The sequence below is a fragment of the Dioscorea cayenensis genome, chromosome 3 (genome assembly GCF_009730915.1).
Source record: "Dioscorea cayenensis subsp. rotundata cultivar TDr96_F1 chromosome 3, TDr96_F1_v2_PseudoChromosome.rev07_lg8_w22 25.fasta, whole genome shotgun sequence".
Classification (NCBI taxonomy): domain Eukaryota; kingdom Viridiplantae; phylum Streptophyta; class Magnoliopsida; order Dioscoreales; family Dioscoreaceae; genus Dioscorea; species Dioscorea cayenensis.
Genome location: NC_052473.1, coordinates 18,619,288 through 18,645,345, shown reverse-complemented (window position 1 = coordinate 18,645,345; position 26,058 = coordinate 18,619,288). Strand labels below are relative to the sequence as shown.

General features: G+C 34.5%; 5 protein-coding genes across 5 annotated transcripts; 2 read left to right on the top strand and 3 right to left on the bottom strand.

The window, feature by feature from the left end:
- Positions 1–1,336: 1,336 nt before the first annotated feature.
- Positions 1,337–5,466, top strand: LOC120282098 (TBC1 domain family member 5 homolog A-like). Its single transcript, XM_039288837.1, is given in 6 exon segments — positions 1,337–1,563; positions 2,448–2,551; positions 2,836–3,012; positions 3,295–3,726; positions 3,729–4,948; positions 5,040–5,466. Coding segments are annotated over 6 exon segments (2,268 nt in total). The 5' UTR covers positions 1,337–1,378; the 3' UTR covers positions 5,190–5,466.
- Positions 5,467–5,864: 398 nt separating this feature from the next.
- LOC120255879 (7-dehydrocholesterol reductase-like) lies at positions 5,865–9,749 on the bottom strand. Its single transcript, XM_039263653.1, is given in 14 exon segments — positions 5,865–6,170; positions 6,286–6,368; positions 6,468–6,549; positions 6,637–6,665; positions 6,667–6,702; positions 6,773–6,904; positions 6,993–7,093; positions 7,208–7,334; positions 7,734–7,847; positions 8,029–8,094; positions 8,196–8,298; positions 8,396–8,451; positions 8,702–8,924; positions 9,569–9,749. Coding segments are annotated over 14 exon segments (1,311 nt in total). The 5' UTR covers positions 9,661–9,749; the 3' UTR covers positions 5,865–6,103.
- Positions 9,750–12,476: 2,727 nt separating this feature from the next.
- LOC120251346 (putative F-box protein At1g47790) lies at positions 12,477–14,102 on the bottom strand. The gene is made up of 3 exons (XM_039259886.1): positions 13,098–14,102; positions 12,936–12,998; positions 12,477–12,518 (listed from the first exon to the last, which is right to left on the bottom strand). Exons 1-3 carry the CDS (start codon positions 14,100–14,102, stop codon positions 12,477–12,479), a joined length of 1,110 nt encoding a protein of 369 aa, XP_039115820.1.
- A 1,530-nt stretch (positions 14,103–15,632) lies between these two features.
- Positions 15,633–16,526, top strand: LOC120251339 (mitogen-activated protein kinase kinase 4-like). Its single transcript, XM_039259882.1, has one exon. The coding sequence runs from the start codon at positions 15,633–15,635 to the stop codon at positions 16,524–16,526; it is 894 nt and encodes a 297-aa protein (XP_039115816.1).
- Positions 16,527–16,874: 348 nt separating this feature from the next.
- LOC120251334 (7-dehydrocholesterol reductase-like) lies at positions 16,875–18,173 on the bottom strand. The gene is made up of 6 exons (XM_039259877.1): positions 18,059–18,173; positions 17,699–17,729; positions 17,499–17,601; positions 17,331–17,396; positions 17,035–17,149; positions 16,875–16,897 (listed from the first exon to the last, which is right to left on the bottom strand). The coding sequence occupies exons 1-6, from the start codon at positions 18,171–18,173 to the stop codon at positions 16,875–16,877; spliced, it is 453 nt and encodes a 150-aa protein (XP_039115811.1).
- Positions 18,174–26,058: the final 7,885 nt, after the last annotated feature.

The following is a 26,058-nucleotide window of genomic DNA, read 5'->3' as shown; positions in this document are numbered from 1 at the left end:
ACCTAATACGGTTGGCTACTAGTTTTTTTTTAAATTTTATTATTTTATTGAGTTTCTTTAGAATTTTTGGGTAAGTTTATTAGTTTAATTAAAAAGACACGTGTCAAACTTTGAGACACTCAAAGTAATGTTTTGGTGTTTGTGACCAAGTGCTTGATAAGATTAATCATTCATTAATGGAATCATTCATTAATAGAGACACGTGTCACTCCGTATGTACTATTTAGTTAATTATTTTTTCTGCTGCGAAATATTTAATTAAATTCACTAATAATTGATTAGTGGGTGTGATTATGTAATACAAACAAATATATATATATATATATATATATATATATATATGTAATAGTTTTTAAGGATAGCTTGCAAAGTGATAACAATAATTGAGATGCTTTAATCTCTTCATGCGAATGTTAGGTTTGGCCCTCTTGGTTTTTTTTGTCACTATTTGGTGATCATTCTTGTTTATCTTTTTTAGATTATTATTATTATTATTATTATTATTATTATTATTATTATTATATATTCAGTATCATATGGTTTATAACTTTGTATATATGGTTAAACATAAAAATAAACTTAATTTGATGAGTGATTGTCATATAACTTACAGAAATATATGTAATCACACGTATCCCTTTTTCTACACTCTTTGTATTTTTTTTAACTATTTGAAAATTATAGAAAATTATAAAAAATATTATAAGAGGGTTTATCATATCATACATAGATTGTTTTGAGATTAGGTAGTTGATTGAAATATAAGATATATATAAATTTTAAATTAAAATTAATAAGTTAAATCATATGTTGCACTTCAATTATCTCATCCAATTTATATTTTCATTGATTTGATTTTTTCATCAACTTAAAGGATATATTTAAAAATAATAAAATAAAATTTTAATGTCAATACTATATGATAAGATGATTAAAAAAAAGGAAACAAGAGATTAGCATCACAAAACTATAAACAAAATAATTGAAACAAAATATTTCTCTCTTATCTTTTAAATGATCTTTAAAATAAAATAAAAAAAACAAGGACTCATTATAACTTTTCCAAATAAAAAAAAGAACCAAATAATTTCAGTATTTTCAAGGGAGGGATAAGCAAAAGTCTATCATAGTATGATGGGCCCCAAACACCAAACAGCAATTGCAACTCTTCCCATAATCACCACCAAACTTTTATTCTTCCGTAAATGCCCCCATTCATTTCTCAATCGCCACAAATTTCTTCCCATAATACCCCTATTCTTCCCAAAATAGCCACCCAAAGTTGGCCCCTTTATATATCTCTTCAATAGCGCCTCAAAATCCCACCTTTCTCTCTCCCTTCTCTCTCTCTCTCTCAGTGTGGAAGCCCGGAGGGACGATGCCTTCAGCTCCAATCGATCCTCCATTGCTCGAGCCCTCGTCTTTGAACCGGATTCCGGGCGCCGCATCGAGATTCTCGGCGCTCCGGGGCGTCAGATGGCGTATTTCTCTTGGTGTTCTGCCCGGGTCGCCGTCAGTGTCTGTCGACGAGCTCCGGCGAGTAACCGCCGATGACCGAAGAAGGTGAGGCTTGGGATTTTCATTTTAATACTCGAAAGTCCTCGCATTTGTTGATTTTAAGATTGTTGTTGTGCTCTTTCTTCTCATGCTTTTAGTTTGACTAGAAGTTAATTTGGTCTATTGATTTTGATCATCGTTGACTAGTTCTGTTTCACATTTTGATCTTTATTTGATGATGATATTGGGCATGATTGATTTGGAACTTTTGATTTATGGGAAAAAGGTGTGCTTTTTTATTCAGTCTAAATTGGATTGTGAATCTGTGAAGAGCAGACCTTTTGATTGATTTATTTATTTCTTATTCACATGCATTAATTTTCTATGGTTTTGATGAGCTTTTCAATTTTGAGCACTGTGAGATTATTTTGTTTCTCAGTGCTGAGATTTGTGATGGATATTTCCTGGGCCAAGCTTTTAACTATTTATTGTGATTTCAAATTAATAGCAAAACACAATGTTTGCTTGATCTTTGATGTTATAATTGCTGGGCTGCTTATGAATGAGATCTCCTTTTTTTTTGTTGGTGCATCTAATTAAATTCCTGTTTTTGTTCTGTTAGAATGGATAACTGAACTGTGAGATATGTTTCTTAGTTTGTTAATGGGTTTATATCTTTTGGTTTGTTTTGGTTATTTTAACTAACAGTGAAGTTTCAACTTAAGCACTTAGTTGTTTACTATAACAAATATTGCAATATTTTGTTCTTTGATTTGTTAATTTTCCATCCATTGAATGTTTGAATTTGTAGGTGACTTTACTTTCATTTTGTAAACAAAGAACATTTGGTGATGATAGTTGTTTGTTCAATCTCATAATGTGTAGTAGTTTTCAATGGCTTGAATAATGTACGCTTTATTCTTGACATCATTTTTTTTTAACATTCACAGATACGCTACTCTTAGACGAAGACTTCTGGTAGATCCACATTTCTCAAAAGATGGAAGTAATTTTCCAAATCTTACAGTGGACAATCCTCTATCACAAAATCCAGGTACACTCACTCACTTCATTCAATGTGGAGTGTTTTTCATCTATTAAACCAAACAAATGAGACAGTGCTTGATTAAATAATCCTCAACATTTTTTCCTCTTGTATTCATCAAAACATAATGCTGTTTATACTTTTGCCAGTATCGATACCAAATAAAAGATTCTTTGAGTCAAGTAATTTTTTACCGTGTTTTCTTTAGAACTTGCTATATATTTTATAAATGAACTTTAAATTTGTTCACTTAAGTGTTGCTATGTTGATATGTTGCCAACTGTTTCTTTCAGATAGCATGTGGGGTCGTTATTTCCGGAATGCTGAGCTTGAGAAAATGGTTGACCAGGACCTTTCCCGGCTATATCCAGAACATGGTAGCTACTTTCAGACACCTGTGTGCCAGTCCATGTTGAGAAGAATATTATTAATGTGGTGCCTTAGGCATCCAGATTATGGATATAGACAAGGTGAGCTTTCAGCATGTCATGTAGCCTGATATTTAAAGCATGCAAGTCCTATGGGTAAATTGGTTTCTTTAAATATGAGTTTAACTAATGATTTGCAAAAATAATGAAAGTGCATTGACACATTATTTTCACTATACTATTTTTTCTTATTTGAAGTTAATCATATTGATTTTGCTATTAAACTAATGCAAGTTAGGATTACTTAAATTTTCAGTGTACTTCATCTTCTTGCTAGAAGCTTTTACTATTATTTGTAATGAAGTTAGCTTCATCTTATTATAGGGATGCATGAGTTATTAGCTCCTCTGCTTTATGTACTTCATGTTGATGTGCAACATCTGTCGAAAGTGAAGAAGATCTATGAAGACTATTTCAATGATGATTTTGATGAGATCTCTTTTTCAAATGGGGACTCGGGCAGCAAGCATAGATTCACAAAGGCAGCAAACTGGGATGATGGAATGGAAAATAAAGACGGTGTTATGGAAGAACTTGATCCTGACACCCGTGACATTTTTCTGTTGAGTGATGCTTATGGGACAGAAGGGGAACTGGGTATTGTTGTATCTGAGAGGTTCATCGAACATGATGCTTTCTGTATGTTTGAAGGACTGATGAACGGAACTAATGGTGTTGTTGCAATGGTGGATTTTTTTGCCCCGTCTGCAGCCACTGGAGCCAATTCTGGCATCCCGCCTGTAATTGAGGCCGCTCTTCAATTTATCATTTGCTTTTTCTTGTTGATTCATCTCTTCACAGTCATCTTGTTGAACTTGGTGTGGAACCCCAGTACTTTGCCCTCAGATGGTTGCGGGTTTTGTTCGGACGTGAATTTTCTCTCCAAGATCTTTTATTAATTTGGGATGAAATATTTTCTTCACCAAATGGGATGGTTGTAGAAAATAATAATGAGTACAACTTCAAGGTCTTGTCCGCTCCTCGGGGAGCCTTCATTTCAGCGATGGCGGTATCGTTGTTATTGAACCTACGGCCTTCACTCCTTGCCACAGAGCATGCAACATCTTGCCTCCAAAAACTGTTGAATTTCCCACAGAATATAGATGTTATGAAGCTGATAGAGAAGGCGAAATCATTGCAGGCTCTTGCTCTAGAAACAAGCTTCTCATCCAGGAGTAAACCGGCAGTTTTTATAAAGGGTCACAGTTTTCCATTGTCTTCGACTTCTCCTCAGACTTCACCCTGCTCATTGCATGATGGTTACTGGGAAGAGAAATGGAGAGTGCTGAATCAGGAAGAAGCAATCAACAAGGGAAAAGGACTTGTAAAAAGTAATCTGGTACAAAGATTAGGTTTATCAAGGTGCGAATCAGATCCTTCACCATCGAGGCATGTTAGTGGAAATAATAATTCTCGTTTTTCAGTCAGACGTAATCTAGCAAATGATTTTTCTCGAGAAATTGACTCAGAGAAGGTGGAATGTGATGGAAATGGCAGCACATCAAGTAGTAAAGAGTCTATCTCCGTTGAAAGAGATGAAGAGAAGCACATTATAATGGAAGCAACATGTTTGAATGGAGAGAACTCCTTAATGTTCTCCACCTCAACTAGTCCTCATAGCGTGCACAATGACCGGGAAAACGATTCTGAGAGAAGTATTACAAATTCATTTGTTGTTGATAACGATGAAATCAACAGTATCGATGACAACCTGCCATCAACATCTTCTACCATAAAACCCGGTCCCAATACAACAAATAAAGCAGAAAAACAGGCTGCTACTGTGAAGGATCGTAAACCACTTGCCAGTAAATTTCATTGGTTCTGGAAGTTTGGAAAAGGTTCGGTTGAGGACAACTCTGAGAAACAGGCAAGTGAAGGACAACAAACCTTGTGCTCCGATGCATCGAGCACAACAGTCAGTGGTAGGATGAACAATTTGAAGAATCTTGGGCAATCGATGCTTGACAATATTCAGGTAATTATTCTATACTATCATACATTGCAGATTCATGAACTAAAAGCTTATTTTCTTATTGGTTTCTTCAAATTGTTTGATTGATTGGCAGGTTATTGAGTCGGTATTCCAGCAAGACCTTGTCCAAGTTAGCACATTAGATAACTTACCGAATAACATCCTTGAGAGCAAAGGCCAAGCACCGGCAATGGCAGCTCTAAAGGAGCTTCGGAAAATCAGCAACCTTATATCTGAGATGTGAGGTGAGTTTTTGCAGTCATAGACAACCATTTGAAGTATCAGTCTTGTATGGCATGGTAAATAAGATCATAGTCCTGGGCTTTTCTTGCCCCTTCATTTTTGTGTGTGTGTGTATATATATATATATATATATGTGTGAGAGAGAGGTTTGGCATCTAATGATCAAAATAATAATAAAATTCTTTTGGTGAAATGGAGTTCATTTCATGGCTTGTCTTGATCATGGGACAAGCAAATCCAAGCAAGCACTCTTGTATTCTTTGATGGTTAAAGAAAGGCAGCCGGTTGTGTTACTTTTTACCAATCAGAAAGCAAATTAAAGATCATCTTTAAGGTTCCTTCTATTTATCATTTAGGTTTTGTGTTAATAATAATAATAATAATAATAATAATAATAATAATAATAATAATAAGAGAGTTAACTTGAGAGGAACAATGACAAAAATAAATATATCCACATTTATCAAAAAAATAATAATAAATCCAATAATAAATTTTTATTAATAATTTAAGTTTAAGTAGTTACATTTTGAGTTGAGGGTTAAATCTTTGTAAATATAATTTATTTCCTATTTTAAAAATAAACAAGTTCACTCGTTTCACCTATAAAACAATTTCTATTCCATAAGCAAAATCTTCAACAAGCCATGCAAACAACAAAACCTCTCAAAATAAATAAAAGAAAAATAAGAATTTGGACTCTCAACCTAAATTTATTTAAAAAAGTCTTGCACATTAAGACAAATTCAAGCTCCAAATGTCTACAAACCATCTCAACTGATAACTCAGACATTACATACTCTGAACTACTAAAGCAAAGCATTCATACATCCTACTTCATTAGGCTGATCTCAAGGCGAAGCCGGATATTAAGCTGATCTCAAGACAAAGCGGGGATTTGGAACACCGATGAACTCAGTAGATCCCCGGGATGACCCTGTACTGCACTTTGTCACAGTACATCTTCCAATATTTCCCATACCTATAAATATAACTCCGGTGAGAATTTCATCACGATCTCAATCGAATACCATAGCATGTTAAATGTTTACATTATGATACAATAACTACAAATTTCAAATAACAGTGAAGCTTACTTGGAAGAGCACCGATCATCGTCCCTTTTTGCTCGGTCGAACAGGAGAATGGTGAGAAAGATCACATAGAAATATGGCAGGAACTGAAAAATACAGCATATTAAACAAATTAGAAACAATATATGAGTTGTAACTTGAGAGAGTAATGATACTAATTTCAGAAAGAAAAAAAAAAAGCTTACATGGCTGAAAAGCGCTGGCACTGTCCAGAAGAACGCGGCTGATATTTCTGGCATGTAATGGAAATGACGAGCTAAACCCCACCTGCAAGTACTCAGGATAAGATTATTACCTTGTTTTTATTCATAATACACTATTTTTAGTATTGATCGATCTCAAACAAAAACTCACCAGCCAGAAGTAAGAAGAAGGCTAGTTTTTCGTCTCCCCTTTTGTTGTTTTATAAGAGGCTACTATCTGGGATGCATGAAATATATTTGTAAGGAAAAAAGAATTTGTGGATAAACAAAAAGTTGTGTTAAAGAACGGAACCTTTCGAAGGAGCTTTCCCCCAAATTTTACACTTTCCATTTGTTCTGCGGAACTCTTGTCTTTGCCTATCACAGTCGTAGTTGATATATATGCACAAGAGTCCAGCAGCTAGTATTGAAAGTGCAAGCTGCAAAGTAAAATCTGTCAAGAAAATCGATCCTCCAAATACAACTACAAATAAGAATGCAAGGTTCTAGAAATGAATTTTCTGTCACCTGGGAACCGAGATTCACAGGATGGTTAACAAGGTACATCCCAGGAGAAGTATAGATTGATGGAACCCATACCAAGCATCCCCAGCAAATATAGAATCCAGCTATTCATATAGCGCAATTATGTAAATAGCATTAATGAATTGTGATGATCATTAGCTGGGTTTATCAGTTGTAATGTACACTGATTGAGCAGTGTCTTTTTTTTGTTTTTTTACCTCTATCATGAGCAATATCCATTGTGCACCAATATCCAGATTCCCACCAAAAGAACTTGGTAATGTACACAAGCATCAATGCAGTATTCACAAGCATTGAATCAGCAACTTGACCATTCTGTTCATACTGCAATGATAATACACGCTATGTAAAAAGTAAATCATACAGTTCAGACATAAGAAAATCACAGATGCTTAATGGCAAAAGCATACTCCAGCCTATAATAATAATGATAATCTTACATTTGGATGATAAAAAAATATATAAGCAGAAAACGAGCAATGTTAGCTTTTAATGAAATCTGCCTGTGTGCCTCAAAGAACTACATGCATATTCCAGTAATTTCCAACAATGAGCATATCACATGATAAGAGGTTTGGTTGAAGAGATAGTGAATTACACAAACGTTCATAGAGTGTACAAATACAGAAATGAGAAGAATTAGTCAATTGGGAAAAATATTGCAAACATTCAAGAGTGTGAACCTTATCCGATGTCAGTAAATGTAGACAAGCAACTACATACCTGTTTGATGCAATATGTTAAAGCCAAAACTGCCCAAGACATCATACCAAAGCGGCAGTTTGTGAAAACTTTGATATCAAAATGTTTACCAATTCGGGGATATAATTCCATTCCCTGCAAGTGAGGCAAGAAAATAAGAAGCAGGTCATTGAATGAAACCAAATAGTCAGTATAACATAAACCGAGCAAACATGCTAATCACATAAAATGTAAACCGATCGGTCAGGCACCCAAATGGAAACTAATAGTCAGAAAGTAAGCAAAGAACATATCTGAGAGACAGAGAGAGGATTACCCAATAGAAGTCAATAATCACATTCCCAGAGGATCCAGAATCAGAAGATGAAGGTGCCAAATGCCCCTTTTAAACAAATGAAAAGGAAAAATGGAGAAGAAACAACATGAAACATAAGAAAGAAATAAATGATTGATATACAAGAATCTAAATTGTAGCATGTGTACCTTTATATACAAGAAGACACAGAAGACAAGGCTTCCTGTTACAAGGGCTGAATAGATTTCTCCAAGATGGTCATACACAATTGCGGGGTTGAATATCCCAAACCTGAGAAGTAAAGATATTAAAAAGAAATGCTCAACTAATGCCCTTCTGTAATTGGACAATTCAAATATGAAGTTTCATCATAAAAGAAGATCCTTACCACCAGAGACCAAGGTAAGTTATCAATGTTACTGCATAAGCTTGCAGACCATTGGCCTGAAATGAGCATACATTATATTAACGGGATTTCTCATCTCAAAAGCACATCCTGAAAAGCAAATTACCTTGGCTACATGCATAAACATAGATTGATACAATAAAAAAAAGAATCAATATATCAGTAAATGCATTTTAAAAGATTGAAACTGATATTTTAGTTTACATCTATGATAAATGGAGAACAAGACCTTGCCAATCAAGTCCAAGAGCCAACAAAGTCTGAGAAATCTAGGTTACTACCACCAACCTTATAAACGGGTACATGTCCTGTAGGAGAAACTGGTCCTTCAAACCTTTTACCAGGCAATGCGAGCTGAAGAAAAGCTTCAAATGCACCAAAAACAGCAATGATTTTCCATGCAATGAGGGATGGTGTCGGCCAGATGGTTTTGAGGCCCTCTAGACCATTTTGCTTAAGATACTCAAACGTTTGCATAACAGAACCATCAGCATGAACCATTGTATACCATCTGCAGTTGGGAATTAAAGGTTTATAATGCATTCAAGAGATCCAGTATTTTTCATTGAAAGTACACTGTTTCACTAGATAATATTTCAAAGAACAGATTCAGATTTCCAAAGATCACAACTTTGGTCAAAAGAAAAGCTTTATATAAGAAATCAGCTTATTTTATTATATGATATTGTGTCAACACTCAACTAGCACAACTCTGAACTCACCATTTGAGAAAAAGAACCAAAAAACCACTGATGAAAGGGATAAGCTTTTTGCCATTATTCCACACACTGAACTCACATTGCTGATAAAAATGAAAACTTTTCTATGACTAAGTTTTTCCGCACAACCTTGACTGAAAAATCTACAAGTAAAGTTTCAGTTTTTGACTTATTTACTTGATATTCAGCTCCATTAAACCTAGAGAACATCATTTAATCCGCTGAAGCCCCTTAAAATGACTCCAATCAAAGAAATCTACAAGAAAAACCCAAAAAGAGACCACACTTTGGCAAAAATAAATGTTTTAAACAGTTCATTCACAATTTTTTTTTAAAAAAAAAAGAAAAATACTCAAAATGTAGATCGTTAAATTTATCAAAACAATCACTCAAACAGATAATATATATATAAAAAAAAAAAGGCCAAAACGCTCACAGAAGGATAACGAAAGGGGGGCAGAGGGAGAGGAGGGATATCATGGACGTGTAGGTGATGAGGGCCGAGTGCACAGTCTTGGATTCCACCATTGTCTCTCCCAAACGCTTCCGATCTCTCGAGCTCGGAAATCCCCAGAATCAATGAAGAAGATGAAGAGGAAAAGATCACTCGATTGGAATGTGTGACTCTAAACCCCTCTTGACTTGACGTGACTGAAATCGTTTCCCGTTTCCACAATTCCGTTTCCCATTTGCCACATGTGAGACCTGTCACGACACGTGTGCACAGAAACATTGGATTTCTAGTTTTTATCCTAAATATAAAAAAATAACCCGGGGTTATAAAAAAATATTATTATTATTATTATTAAATTATATTAGATGGTGGAAAATTTTATTTGATATATTCAATAAATAGGTCATGGTTTATTGATAAAAAAAAATGGATATAAAATTAATTTAAAAAAAAAAATCAAGAAGTGACTTTATAAAAATAGTAGAAAAAATCATAAAGAAAGAATTGCTGTGGTTCTAGAAATTCAACTTCAATTAAAAAAAAAACTAATTTCTTATAACAAATCAGTGAAGTGTTAATTTTTTTTTTCTGAATTTATTTTTAATATCTAATCTATTTTTCTACTTTTTAATAAATAATGAAGAAGAAAATATTTTTTTAAATATAAAATATTATTTTGAAAAAAAATAAAAAATAATAATTAAAGTAGAAAAAAAATTAATAATTTTTTATAAATTGATTAAAATGAATATATTGTCACACTCCACAAATTTTTTCACCAACATGAAAGGGCAAGAATGACATTTCACCATATTTGTCATGATTTGGTGGTAGGTGGAAAGAGTTAGTGGAGGTTAGTGAGGAATATTTTATATTATTTGGGGGTAGGGTGATCTCTACCCCATTAAATCGTATGCTGGATCAAAATAATCACTAATCATTGATCATAGGGTGAATGGTTATATAAAGACGATTAGTAAAAGACACACGAAGTCTTCATTACTGAGCATTTATTATCTGAGGAGATTTCTCCTGATCTTTTTATTTGTTTATTTACTTATGTTCTTGCATATTTTCTTTTTATTGCTTACTTGCTTTATTTTCTTACTAAGTTTACATTTTCATTTTTGCACGCTAGTAATTTTTAAATAATATAAGAGGGAAGGTTGCTTTTAGTTCGATTTGAACTTTGGACAAACTCTGAAGTGTGAACAAAAACTAATCAAGAGCCGTACAGAACTTTGAACGAAATAACAAATCGGTGATTAAATTAACAGTCTTACAAATTGAATGCAATAAAATTAAAATTGTAAAAAAAGCTATATTTTTATGAATAATTATATTAGATGGTGGAAAATTTTATTTGATATATTCAATAAATAGGTCATGGTTTATTGATAAAAAAAAATGAATATAAAATTAATTTTTTTAAAAAAATCAAAAAATAACTTTATAAAAATAGTAGAAAAAATCATAAAGAAAGATTTGCTGTGGTTCTAGAAATTCAACTTCAATTAAAAAAAATTAAGTTCTTATAACAAATCAGTGAAGTGTTAAATAATTTTTTTCTAAATTTATTTTTAATATCTAATCTATTTTTCTACTTTTTAATAAATAATGAAGAAGAAAATATTTTTTAAAAATATAAAATATTATTTTTAAAAAATAAAAAATAATAATTAGAGAAGAGAAAAAAAATTAATAAATTTTTAATAAATTTAAGATTATTAATTAATATTAATTTATTATTTGAAAATCTATTAAAAATTGATTAAAATGAATATATACATAGGACTGGATGGGACGGGCAAGTTTGAATTTAAATTGAAAACAATCAATAACTCAACCCAATCTTGCAGAAAAAATAAAATAAAAATCTGACTCTTCATATATATATATATATATATAATTACAAAGTATTTATGTCAGTATTTAATCTATTTTTATTTGTGAGAGCACATGGTCCCAAATGTTACCACGTGCCGTTCACAAGATCATGTCAGTGAAAATAATTACCTCGAGATCACCACCAAAATAAAATTTCTATCAAATTTCATCACTTTCACTGCACAGTTGTCTTCTTATTGTTTCCACTTGGAACTAATTAAGGTGGCTAGATAGATAGATAGCTAGCTAAGTGGTTGTAGAACCAGAGACTTTTGAATTAAACAGTATTACTTTCCTGTAAATTTACAGTAAATTATTTTATTTTTTTAAAATATGTGATTAACTGAATTTCACATATCAAAAAATTTAATTATTTTTTTTAAATTACTATTGATTTATATTATCATATTTTTTATATTTAATTCTTATAATATAGTTGAATAAAATGTTAAGAGTAATTTAAAAAAAAAAAACTTCTTTAACTAGAAAATAACAAATAAAAAAAACATAAATTTAGGACAAGATATATGATAATCCATGCTTTTTTTTTGTTGTTTGAGGCCAATATATAACTAAGCGCATGAGTGTTACATGAGCTTTTTTTTTTTTGTTGTTGTTTGAGGCCAATATATAACTAAGCGCATGAATGTTACATGAGATTGCTTTTATGAAGAGTATGGACATATGAGTGCATTATTCATGATATATCATTCATCATTGTGTTACAAGCTGCTCTTAAAGTGGAGATTTTATCAGCATTCACTAACACAGTTCATTGTCTACTCCATATATAGATCTCATAATATTTCTCATCTATTGTTTTTTTTTTTTTCTTTTTCTTTTTAAACTCTTCAGTTGAGTTGATTGGGTGATTAATTCCTCTATTCCAAGTTATATATTTACAATTCAAATGAAAATTACAGGACTTCTTTTGAGAAATTTATTAATAATCTATTGCCTTCTAGCTAGTCTGACAAATAGTAATGATGAATTTCTTCAGAGATTATGTGGTTCCTGTTATAGATGACTTGGACATGCAACGCAGCTGTGTCAGTAACTAATTAGTATCACCATAAACAATGCATCCACATTGAGAGTAGATAATATATATATATATATATCTTGAGTTTCAGATCAGAAACATGCAGCTTAATTAATTTCCAAGTTTGCAGTAACAAAATGGTATAACAAAATTAATCTAGAAAAAGGAAAACCCAATTAACTACACTTAACTGTTATCCTTGTTGCTCTTCATGACTTACATTATATCACTCATAGAGTCATAATGTTTATATCGTACGTTATAAGAAATTGACAATCTATCCCTGGATACAGCATTACTGTTCTCAAATGAAGATGATGATGATGATGATGATGATGAACTAGAAGAAGAAGAAGAAGAAGGCCATGCTTCATCCCCATTTATAGCAGCAGGCCATGGAGACATCAGATAAGGAGTCACCTGATCAACTCCCTGACGAAGCAGATGGAACTTGTTCTCACTGACACTAAATCTGAGCAATGCCTGAAGCGCATGAACGAACAAAGATTGCGTTTCATGACAAAAATAAAAAATCTTGTTCATAATGGTTAGACCATGTATCTCCACCCTCTGCTTTGTTACCCATGATTTCTGGTCACTCATGAGCTCCCATATTATCACCACATTTTTCATTATCACGTCCCTTGCACAATATAAAAGAATTTCATTGCCACTGCAATATATAGTTATTGCATCCAATGTTTTGATTGCCGCCGGTGCACCGATCAACTCCGTCATCGATGCCTCACTCTTGATCATGTTATTATAAACCAGCACCTCTCCGTCCACTGTTATCCAATACAAATTATCTCCGATCGGAACACCGGCCATCTGATCTGGGTCGAAACACACATAGCACGGAAACTTGCTCACCAATCTCTTCTGATTCCATTCATTCTTCTTGCTACAATATACCCTGAATTCGATGTTCTTTGTCCTGCATTGCCATTTGGTGAGCATCTCCAACCAGTCTTTCCCCGGTTCTAACTCCTTTCTTGTCACTGGTTTATTGTCAAGGCTTAAGTCTGAGAGAAATAATGCAGTTTGGCTGTCATCTGTGGCAAGCTTATAAGCAAATACTACTTTAACATGGTTATCTTTTTCATGTATCAGGCCAAATGCATGGTACCATTCAGTATTATCTTTCATTTTTGGTATCATCAATCTTCTCCCGGTGACCGGGTTACACACCATTTTCCGGCCATCGGTTGTGCATAAGAGCAAGAGTCCATTTGAAGAAAGTATGGAAGATATGGAGAGGTCTTGCAGATTGAGAGGGAGAGTGTTCATTGATGGTGACTCCAGACAGTGCTTTAAAGGATGAAAGATTAACTCATGGTTCTTGGGACTTACACAGAAACAACCTGCAAAAACTGGAAGAACAGCATTAAAGGATTTGTAAGCATTGGCAAACCAAGGATCAGTTATGATTTTGAGCCATGTTTTTGAGATGCACTTGAACTTGAAGATGGATTTTGTTGGCAGCCTCAGAAGGATTTCTGTTACTATGTCTTCATTAATGATCACAGGTTTCTTCTTTTCTGCAGGTTTCTTGGATATTAATGCATGCTTCTTCTTCTTCTTCATAGTAACATTGAGAAAGCGTGTTGATTTCTTAGATAAAAGCTTCTTCTTCTTCTTCTTCTTCTTCTTCTTCTTCTTCTTCTTCTTCATCATCATCATCATCATCATCTTAATTAGAGCAGCCATGGATGGGTAGAAATCAGGGTTTTAATTTGTGGAAACATTAAGTAAGTGTATATATAGATGTGCATGTTTTTATTGGACATATAAATATATGGAATTAGTTTTTTTTAAAAAATTCAAATTAAGAAGATTCAGGATTTATCTTAATCTCATTTTTATTCTACAGAATAATTTGACGTATATCCATCGATGTATATGTCTTTATTATTTGACTCTGTAATCCATGATGATTTTTTTTTTAAATTTAAACTTTATATGTTTATTGTTAGAGTAATATTCTTTTATATATAATGTATATGTATATATATTTTGTATTTGCTTATGAACAAAAGATTCAAGGTATAAGAATATTACTTTAACATTTATTATAGTAATGGATAAATTTAGTCTTGGATTCAAAACTTAATAATCATAAAATGAAAGAATTAGAATACATAACTTTTCTTTCATGGCACACCAACACAATCAACAGGATCAAATGATTTCTTGTTATATTTGCAGTAAACAAGATAAATATTTTATTATGGTTTTTTTTTCTAAATTTTATTTAATAAATATTAAAAGTAGGCAAAATCGTATGCTGGAATTTGATTATTATTTTTCATAGAAAAAACACATAATTTCCCTACATTTATTGATTTTCAATTGATTGCATGTGACATGATTTTAGAATTTTAAGCACTCAACTTGTCATCCACATTATTGCACTTAATGTTTAAACATTTATAATTAAGTTCCAAGTTTTATGAAAAACAATAACCTCATTAATTTCATAATTTATCAATAAAAAAATGGAAAATTAATACTCCATGTCAAGAAATCAAATATTCTCATGGACTGGAAGATATGTTATTATTAACATAGGTTTAAAAATACATTATTTTAATTTACTCTAATGTTTAACCCAATAAAATTTTCTTAAAAGTGTCTCTCAACTGAAATATTCCATCCATTTATTTTTTACTTATGAGGTTTTTATTGAATTGTTTTATTTGTTTATTTATAAAATTTATTAAACATTAAATATTATTATTATTTTTTTAATTTATCATTTATATTTAATATATTTTTACCACTCCAAATAAATTATATTCCAACTATATATTTTTATAAATTCTAGATTATCAATTACTTTTAATTAATTTTTTTAATTAATATATATATATATCATTTAAAATTCACATATAAAAAAATAAAAAATAGTTCTTGAATTCATTAATTAATTAGTAATTCTTTAAACCCTAATTTTTCTTTAATATATATATATATATATATATATATATAATTTTAAATTTTTAATACATCTAAAAGCCTTTTCATCTTGACCCCTACCAACCATTTCGATTTCCTCGTTCTCGTCCTCGTCCTCTTCCTCTTCCTCTTCCTCTTCCTCTTCGTCTCTTCTCCGACATGGAGCCGGGTACTCCTCCCCGGTCCGACAGACGAATCGTTGCTTCACCGACACGCATGCCCTGCAAAAGGGTCCGGCCTCTGCCGGACGCCAGCGATGCCGAAGACCCTGTACTGGCTCTCGTCGTCCCTGCCTCTCCGTTCGAGAAGCTTGAAAATTATCATCTCTTGGAAGCCGGACAGGGATGGATGAGTTGGAACGTTGATCTTTCCGGTGAGGAATGCACGCTGGAGAAGTATCAGTGGTGTGGAGACGCTGATTATCGCCGCAAGATCGACATTATCCGGAACTCTAAAAATCCTTATATTCTCCGCTGCCATGGCTATCGTGAAGACGCTGAAGGAATTGCAGTCATATTTGAGCGCTTTGGAAATTCACTTGAAGGCCGGCACGTTGATGTGGAACCAATGCTCACAACGATTGCAGGCCAAGCCTTGGAAGGCCTTTTCTTTCTCCACGATCACAAGGTTTCACATGGGAACATCAGGCCAGCTACAATCTTTGTTGGCAAGAATGTCAAAACTAAAATCGGCGACTTTACTAGCCGCGTTCGCCCCCCATTAGTGGATTCAAAATCATCGGCGTATCTAAGTCCGGAGGTGATAGGCGGAGATGCTGATAAAAACTTTGATGTTCTTGCGGCAGGGGACATATGGAGCTTAGGACTTAGCGTTCTTGAGTTGTTCTTGGGGTACTATCCTTATGGGAAAGACCTTCCCATTGTTCTTGATTACTCCAGCCTGAAGGATATTATCTGCAGCATGGATCCCCCTCAAGCACCTGCCCAAGCTTCAATGCAGTTCACTGATTTCCTTGCTCTCACTTTGCAGAAAGATCCAAAAAAACGTTCTACGGCAGCCAAACTTTTACATCACTCGTTTATCACCGGTTAATCGTAGTCCATAGATCCCTGCACATGAAATTTTTTTTTTTTTTTTACTGAATGATACTTTTTTTTGCTGATTTTTTACTAACAGCAAAAGTGTAAAGAAAGATTCTTTTTTGGATGGGAATTTTGTGCCCTTCAAAGTTATTGAATAAAAATTTTCTTGTCTTCAAATGGGATTCTTTTCATATACTGCAATGACAATATACGAATATACGGTATGCAAAGTAAGGCATACTGTTCATACGAATATACGGTATGCAAAGTAACTTTTCTTGTCTTCAAATGCGATTCTTTTCATATACTGCAATGACAATATATGAATATACGGTATGCAAAGTAAATTTTCTTGTCTTCAAATGCGATTCTTTTCATATACTGCAATGACAATATACGAATATACGGTATGCAAAGTAAATCATACTGTTTAGTCAATTGGGAAAAATATTGCACACATTCAAGAGCGTGAGCCTTATCCGTGTGAGTAAACGTACAGTACACAAGCAAATACGTACCTGTTTGATGCAATATGTTAAACCCAAAACTGCCCAAGACATCATACCAAAAGCGGCAGTTTGTGAAAACTTTGATATCAAAATGTTTACCAATTCGGGGATATAATTCCATTCCCTGCAAGTGAGGTAAGAAAATAAGAAGCAGGTCATTGAATGAAACCAAATAGTCAGTATAACATATACCGAGCAAACATGCTAATCATATAAAATGTAAACCGATCGGTCAGGCACCCAAATGGAAACTAAGAGCCAGAAAGTAAGCAAAGAACATATCTGAGAGACAGAGAGACGATTACCCAATAGAAGTCAATAATCACATTCCCAGAGGACCCAGAATCAGAAGATGAAGGTGCCAAATGCCCCTTTTAAACAAATGAAAAAGAAAAGATGGGGAAGAAACAACGTGAAACATAAGAAAGAAATAAATGATTGATATACAAGAATCTAAATTTTAGCATGTGTACCTTTATATACAAGAAGACGCAGAAGACAAGGCTTCCTGTTACAAGGGCTGAATAGATTTCTCCAAGATGGTCATACACAATTGCGGGATTGAATATCCCAAACCTGAGAAGTAGAGATATTAAAAAGAAATGCTCAACTAATGCCATTCTGTAATTGGACAATTCAAATATGAAGTTTCATCATAAAAGAAGATCCTAACCACCAGAGACCAAGGTAAGTTATCAGTGTCACTGCATAAGCTTGCAGACCATTGGCATGAAAAGCAAATTACCTTGGCTACATGCTTACACATAGATTGACACAATAAAAAAAAAAAAGAATCAATATATCAGTAAATGCATTTTAAAAGCTCGAAACTGATATTTTAATTGACATCTATGATAAATGGAGAACAAGACCTTGCCAATCAAGTCCAAGAGCCAACAAAGTCTAAGAAATCTAGGTTACTACCACCAACCTTATAAAGCGGGTACATGTCCTCGTAGGAGAAACCCGAGCCTTCAAACCTTTTTACCGAGCAATGCGAGTGAAGAAAAGCTTCAAATGCACCAAAAAGCACAATGATTTTTCCATGCAATGAGGGATGGTGTTGGCCAGATGGTTTTGAGGCCCTCTAGACTATTTTGCTTAAGATACTCAAACGTTTGCATGACAGAACCATCAGCATGACCCATTGTATACCATCTGGAGTTGGGAATTAAAGGTTTATAATTCATCCAAGAGATCCAGTATTTTTCATTGAAAGTACACTGTTTCACTAGATAATATTTCAAAGAACAGATTCAGATTTCCAAAGATCACAACTTTGGTCAAAAGAAAAGCTTTATATAAGAAATCAGCTTATTTTATTATATGATATTGTGCCAACACTCAACTAGCACAACTCACCATTTGAAAAAAAAAAAAGAAGCAAAAAACCACTGCTGAAAGCGATAAGCTTTTTGCCATTATTCCACACACTGAACTCATATTGCTTATAAAAATGAAAACTTTTCTAAGACTAAGTTTTTCCTCACAACCTTGACTGAAAAATCTACAAGTAAAGGTTCAATTTTTGACTTATTTACTTGATATTCAGTTCCATTAAACCTAGAAAACACCATTTAATCCGCTGAAGCCCCTTAAAATGACTCCGATCAAAGAAATCTACCAGAAAAACTCAAAAAGAGACGACAATTTAGCAAAGATAAATGTTTTAAACAACTCATTCACAAAATTTACTCAAAATGGAGATCGTTTAATTCATCAAAACAATCACTCAAAAAACAACAACAACAACAAAACGCTCACAGAAGGATGACGAAAGGGGGACAGAGGGAGAGAAGGGATATCATGGACGTGTAGGTGATGATGATGAAGGTTGCTACTCTGACCCTCTACGAAGTTGACTTAATAGAGACAGAATGGCACTGTGTACGTTGCATGGGAATGTTGCTGCATGATAGGATGGAACGAAAACTTGTTTGGCTGTGATTGGATGTTTACTTTTCTCATGTTGTTTTAAGCTTATCTTACTTTTGCTTTTTCATTCAATGTTTGTGTGCGTTGTCAGTCAACTTAGCTTTGTTTTTCTACTCTTTATATTGTAACCTCTGTTTTGTATTTGAATTCCAAGTCAAGCTGATAAAGTTCCAGCTTTGTTCTTCTACTAAAATATACAAAAGTAAAACCTTCTTGTTTTATCCTTTGTATACCTTAACAGTGGTATCAGAGAAGCTGGGTTGAGATCAACCTTGAAAGAAGATGGCTGCAAATAGCAGTAATGCTGGTTCCTCTCAAGTCAATGTGCCTCCCTTTAATGGAGATGGCTACAACCTGTGGAGCTTGAAGATGGAGACCATCCTTCTCTCTCGTGATCTATGGGGAATGGTTGAGAAACGGTACAATGAAGAAGAAGAAGTCAAGCACAAGAGAACGGAGAACATCAAGAGAAACGCAAAGGCCCTTTGTCTAATACAGCAGGCACTTGATGCCAAGGTTCTCATTCGAATATCACAGACGAGGAATGCGAAAAAGGCCTGGGATATCTTGAAGGGAGAATATCAAGGTTGCACCAAGAACGCAGCTGCTCAGCTTCATTCTCATCGTCAAGATTTCGAGAACACTCGCATGAAGACCGGAGAAAAGGTACAGGACTACATTAGCAGGGTGCTAACTATAGTGTACCATATTCGAGCCCTGGGAGAGGAGCTCGGTGATCCTGCCGTTGTCGGAAAGATACTCCGGAGTTTGACTCCAAGGTTTAGTCATGTGGTGTCATCCATCATCGAATCAAAGGACCTGAGCTCTCTCACCATTGAAGAACTCAGTGGATCTCTCAGAGGACATGAAGGGAGATTGGATGTAGAACAAGACCACACGGAGGAGAAGGCGTTGTATATCAAGGGTGCATCACCGCGTCAGCATGGTGGCCGTGGAGGAAGAGGTCGTGGTCGAGGCTACTACAGAGGAAGAGGTCACGGTCGGAACTGGAATCCGGATCAAGGCCAAGGTCGCGCACCTGAAAGCAATAAGCAAAACAAAGGAGTGCAATGTTATGCTTGTAAGAAGTTCGGGCACATACAATCCCAATGCCGGTACAAGAACAAAGAAGTTAACCTCACTGAAGAAGTCAAGGTGGTCGATGAAGGGTTGTTGTTCATGGCTTCACATGAAGAGAGAATTGAAGGGGGTGGATTGTGGCTAATTGACAGAGGTTGTTCTAACCACATGTTAGGAAACAAGCTGCTGTTTCAAGACCTGAAGGAGGTATCAAACCAGATAATTAGGCTGGGGCATGGAAAAACCCTAGATGTTTGTGGGGTTGGTTCCATTGTCTTGCATTCTAGCTGCGGGAAAATGACTACACTGACCAATGTTCAATTAGTTCCTCACCTTGCACACAATCTTTTGAGTGTAGGGCAACTAATGAACTCAGGGTATGAAGTAAACTTCTCAAGAGGAGAATGTATCATCCGTGATGCTACGTCAAAAGCCATAGTTGCTCAGGTATGCATGACCTCTCATAGATTGTTTCCTCTTGAAGCAGACGATGTACATTCGGCACACATTGCGCAAGGAGATGAAGAACAGTCTGATCTCTGGCATAAGAGATACGGTCATTTAAATCAGATGAGCCTAAGGTGTCTTGCAGAGAAACATTTGGTTGTTGGACTGCCAACAATCACCAAGATAGAGCCATGTGAAGCCTGCTCTTTTGGAAAATAAGCGCGCATGTCATTTCCTGTTGGTGAAGCACAGAGAGCTATGGCCCCATTGGACCTCATTCATGGTGACTTGGTAGGACCAATGCAAACCCCATCCCTCGGAGGAAATCTCTATTTCTTCTTGCTTACAGATGACTATTCAAGACATAGATGGGTATATTTTCTCCAAAGAAAGTCTGACACCCTTGAGAAATTTAAACTTTTCAAGCTCCTCGTGGAAAAGCAACTCGCCAGGCCTGTGAAGAAGCTTCGCACCGATCGTGGCGGCGAGTTTACGTCCAGAGAATTCCAATCCTTTTGCGAGCTCTTTGGAATTCGGCATCAGTTAACTGCACCTCGCACTCCTCAGCAAAACGGGATGGCGGAGAGGAAGAATCAGACTGTCACCGAAATGGCACGAACTATGTTAAAGGAGATGTTGATGCCAATGGAGTTCTGGGCGGAGGCTGTTGCCACTATAGTCCATATTCTTAATCGTTCTCCGATGACGACACTTGAAAACCAAACTCCATGCGAGGCATTGACGGGGTCAAAGCCGAAGGTGGATTATTTCAAGGTATTTGGATGTTTGACTCATTCACTGGTTGACTCGCAGCAGAGACGAAAACTCGACGCCAAATCAACACCGGGAGTTTTTATTGGCTATTGTGATGATGCGAAGGCGTATAAGATCTTTGTTCCTTCTACGAGGCGTGTCCTTGTCAGAAGGGACTTAAAATTTTTTGAGAAAAAGAAATGGAATTGGTCAAAGAATGCTGACTCGACTACAGAAAACTATGTGCAAACTGATAACGAGGAAGAAGGAGGTTCATCCGATCATGCAGAGCTCTCTCCACCACACGATCAGTCAAATGAATGGCAAATGATGCATCAAGATCATAACACACAACAAAACTACTCATCAACTTCGAATACCCAGAACCCAGTCGAAGATGATGGCACTCCAGCAAGGTATAAAAGCCTATATGAAATTTACAATGCATGTTCGTTTGCTCTAACCGATGCAGACCCAATAACCTATGAAGAAGCTATCAAATAGGAAGGATGGCTTGATGCCATGCAAGAAGAGATGCAGTCAATCTGCAAGAATAATAACTGGAAGCTAACTGACCTGCCGGAAGGGAAGATGGCCATCGGTCTTAAATGGGTGTACAAGTCGAAGTATAATCCTGATGGTACTCTGCTCAGAAAGAAAGCTAGGGTTGTCGCAAAAGGCTACTGTCAGATAAAAGGAATTGATTTTGAGGAAGCATTCTCACCTGTTGCTCGAATGGAGACAGTCAGGCTTTTCTTTGCTGTTGGTGCTCAAAGGAGTTGGATCATTCATCAGTTAGACGTCAAAACGGCGTTCCTAAATGGGGTACTAAATGAAGAGGTTTATGTGAAGCAACCAGAGGGATTTGTCATAAAAGGAAAGGAAGAACAAGTCTACAAACTTCATAAGGCGTTTTACGGTCTTCGGCAAGCCCCTAGAGCCTAGTACAACAGGATTGATGCACACTTTCATTCACTAGGCTTCACAAGAAGTGCAAATGAGCCAACAATCTACAGAAAACGTCAAAATTCAGACGTCTTGCTATTATGCCTGTATGTAGATGATATTATCTACATGGGAAGCTCCACTGAGATGCTACTACAATTCAAAGAAAATATGATGAAAGAGTTTGAAATGCCGGACTTGGGCAAATTGAGATACTTTCTTGGCTTAGAAGTGATTCAACAGGACAGTTCTCTGTTTGTTTCGCAACGAAAATACACTAAAGACCTACTGACGAAAACTGGAATGCTACATTGCAACCCTATTGCAAGTCCGGTGAATTTAAATGAAAAATTACATGCAGATGATAGCTCTGGTAGGGTAGATTGCTCCAAATACAGACGAGTCGTTGGGAGTCTTCTGTATCTCTCTCACACTCTTCCGGACATCATGCAAGCTGTCTCGGTGGTATCCCGGTTCATGCAATCTCCAACAAAACATCACTATGGAGCGGTCAAAAGGATACTCTGTTATGTGAGCGGCACCATCGGACATGGGATCCATTATGCAAAGAACGACGAATTCTATCTGTCTGGATATTCCGACAGTGACTGGGAGGATCCCCGGACGACAGACGAAGCACTACCGGGTGGGTTTTCTTTCTCGGCTCCGGCGCTATCGCATGGTGTTCGAAGAAGCAACCAGTGACTGCCCTATCCAGCACGGAGGCTGAATACATCTCTGTCACTGCAGCTGCTTGTGAAGCTGTGTGTATACGTCGTCTTCTAGGTGACATGAACGAGAAGCAAGAAGGAACCACTGTCATTTGGTGTGACAATAGATCTGCAATCTCCATAGCTCGGAATCCTATCCTTCAAGGCCGCACAAAGCACATAGACACCAGGTACCACTTCATTCGCTACCTGATTAAAGATGAAACCATCTGCATCTCCCATTGCAGCACGCATGACCAGAAAGCAGACATTTTCACAAAAGGCCTACCAAACTACAAGTTTGAACGGTTCAGAGAAGAATTGGGTGTACGAGGCTCAGAGTAAGGGGAGTATGATGAAGGTTGCGACTCTGACCCTCTACGAAGTTGACTTAATAGAGACAATGGCACTGTGTACGTTGCATGGGAATGTTGCTGTATGATAGGATGGAACGAAAACCTGTTTGGCTGTGATTGGATGTTTACTTTTCTCATGTTGTTTTAAGCTTATCTTACTTTTGCTTTTTCATTCAATGTTTGTGTGCGTTGTCAGTCAACTTAGCTTTGCTTTTCTACTCTTTATATTGTAACCTCTGTTTTGCATTTGAATTCCAAGTCAAGCTGATAAAGTTCCAGCTTTGTTCTTCTACTAAAATATACAAAAGTAAAACCTTCTTTGTTTATCCTTTGTATACCTTAACAGATGAGGGTCGAGTGCACCGTCTTGGATTCCACCATTGTCTCTCCCAAACGCTTCCGATCTCTCGAGCTCTGAAATCCCCGGAATCAATGAAGAAGAAGAAGAAGAAGAAGAAGAAGAAGAAGAAGAAGAAGAAGAAGAAAAAGAAGAAGAAGAAGAAGTAGAGAAAAGATCACTCGATTTGAGCGTGTGACCCCCTCTTTAGTCTTCACTTCATTGAAATCGTTTCCTGTCTCCACAATTGTGTTTCCAACTTGCCACGTGTGAGACCTATCACGACCATGTGTACAGTAACGTTGGCTTTATATTTTTATCCTAAATAAAAAAATAAATAATAATAATAATTATTATTATTATTACTAGTGGTAAAATGGTTGCTGACACTACATGACATGATACTGTTTAAAGCAAATATGGGTTTAATATAAATGGATTCATGTCTTAAACGGGTTGACACGATTAACACATGGTTAAATTAAACGGGTTTGTGTATATTCGTGTGTCAACCCATGTAAAACACGTTTAACACGAATATAAAGGTAACAAAGTAATTATACTTAATATATATAGTGCAAAGTTTTGACTTCCAAACCCTAATATTAACCTAGCGCCCAACCGCGCTCTTCACTTTGTACCAAAAACCCCTAACCCATAGATCTTGGCTGTCAATGTTATTCAATGTTTGCTAGATTTTAGGTTTTAAAATGTTAGTGTAAGTTAGATTTTGTGTAAAAACAAGTTTTTGTCTAAATTGATCTAAACAGTTTGAATATGTCTGTGTGTAACACGACCTGACTCAACCCAATTACTTAAATGGGTCATGTCGGGTTACACATTTCATATATGAGTTGTGTATGGGTTTGAGAAATTGAACACGATTAATAAATAGGTCGGGTCTGAGTTTAGTATTTTGGTGTTATACCCCTGTCTTTAAAACGTTACAATCAGACACGTTTCACGAATTCCCACCCCTTTGTACTTTTCTCTTGGTGGCAATGGGTTTAAATTATCAATCATACAAATTAAATGCAATAAAATTAAAATTGTAAAAACAAAAGCTATATTTTTATGAATAACTATTTAGATCTTGGAAAATTTTATTTGATATATATTCAATAAATAGCTCATGCTTTATTGATTAAAAATAGATATATTTTAAAAAAAAAAATTCAAAAAGTAACTTTATAAAAATAGTAGGAAAATCATCATAAAAAAAATATTTGGTGTGGTTTTAGAATTTCAATTTCAATTTAAAAAATAATTTCTTATTAAAAAATTAAATTTTAAATATAGTTTTATCCTATGTACATGGAGTTTTATTTGTCTCTTTTTATATGCCTATTTAAAAAATCAGTGATGCTTAAATATTTTTTTTCTAAATTTATTTTTAGTATCTAATTATATTTTTCTACTTTTCAATAAATAATGAAGAAGAAAACATTTTAATATATATATATATATTTATATATATATAATACTATTTTAAAAAGAAAAAAATAATAATTAAAGTAGAGAAAAATTAATAAAAAATTAGTAAATTTTTATAAATTTAAGATTATTAATTCATTTTAATTTATTTTTTTAGTCTATATAAATTCATTAAAATGAATATATAAATAGGAACCTGAAAGTTAAATTAAATTAAATTAAATTCAAAAAGATTAACCATTAACAAACCAGTATTTGATAAAATGCCACAAAACATATTGAAGTTAATTTTCAACTGGAGAATCATTATAAAATAAATCCATCAAATGAATAATTCATTTTAAAGATCACAACTATTTTTAATTACAATAACCAATACTAATACAGCTATAAAACTTTATCACCGCAAATACTCTCGAGGGTGATGTGATGAATTTAAAAAAAAAATTTAGATAAACAACTAATTTATTAAAAAAATAACAATATATAAAAATATGAATAGAAAAAATATAAAATAACAATAATTGATACAAGTAGGAAAATGATAGGAAGAGAGAACGTCTACTAAGACCTATCTTCTACTTGAGTGACTAGAACATGGAGGGCTTACATGCAGCAATTGAGTTTATTTCTTAAATGTCATGTCGCGTGTCTCCTCGAATATGGGAAGCTTTAAAAATTTGTATGCTTCTCGTAATTGCTTCCGCACAGGGTTGTATCCATTGAAAAAAAAAACTTATTTAAAGAATAATTGGAAATAAAATAAAATTTAGGGAAAAATATAAAAAAAGCAAGTATGGTTTTCAGAGTTTTCTGAAAAATAAGGAATGAGAATTTTTTTCGATTACTATACGTATGGTTTTCAGATTTGAAAAAGCGGAAAAACCGATTATCGGCGTTAACTTTTTTCGGTTTTGACAGTGCAAAATTGTCTATTTATGTAAAAAAATCATCTATGTGCTTTAAAAAAGCAAGATTTTTCAACGTGATTTTTTTTTTATTTTTGGAATTTAAGTTTTTTTTTCTTGTTTAGTGA

Coding starts and splice junctions, on each gene's coding strand:
- LOC120251346 (XM_039259886.1), bottom strand. CDS start 14,102: ATGAAGAAGAAGAAGAAGCATGCATTAATATCCAAGAAACCTGCAGAA. Junction 12,999..13,097: donor TGAGTGACCAGAAATCATGG/GTAACAAAGCAG, acceptor CATGCGCTTCAG/GCATTGCTCAGATTTAGTGT. Junction 12,519..12,935: donor TTCGTCAGGGAGTTGATCAG/GTGACTCCTTAT, acceptor TTACTGACACAG/CTGCGTTGCATGTCCAAGTC.
- LOC120251339 (XM_039259882.1), top strand. CDS start 15,633: ATGGAGCCGGGTACTCCTCCCCGGTCCGACAGACGAATCGTTGCTTCA.
- LOC120251334 (XM_039259877.1), bottom strand. CDS start 18,173: ATGGGTCATGCTGATGGTTCTGTCATGCAAACGTTTGAGTATCTTAAG. Junction 17,602..17,698: donor ACTTACCTTGGTCTCTGGTG/GTTAGGATCTTC, acceptor TCTACTTCTCAG/GTTTGGGATATTCAATCCCG. Junction 17,150..17,330: donor TGATTATTGACTTCTATTGG/GTAATCGTCTCT, acceptor CCTCACTTGCAG/GGAATGGAATTATATCCCCG.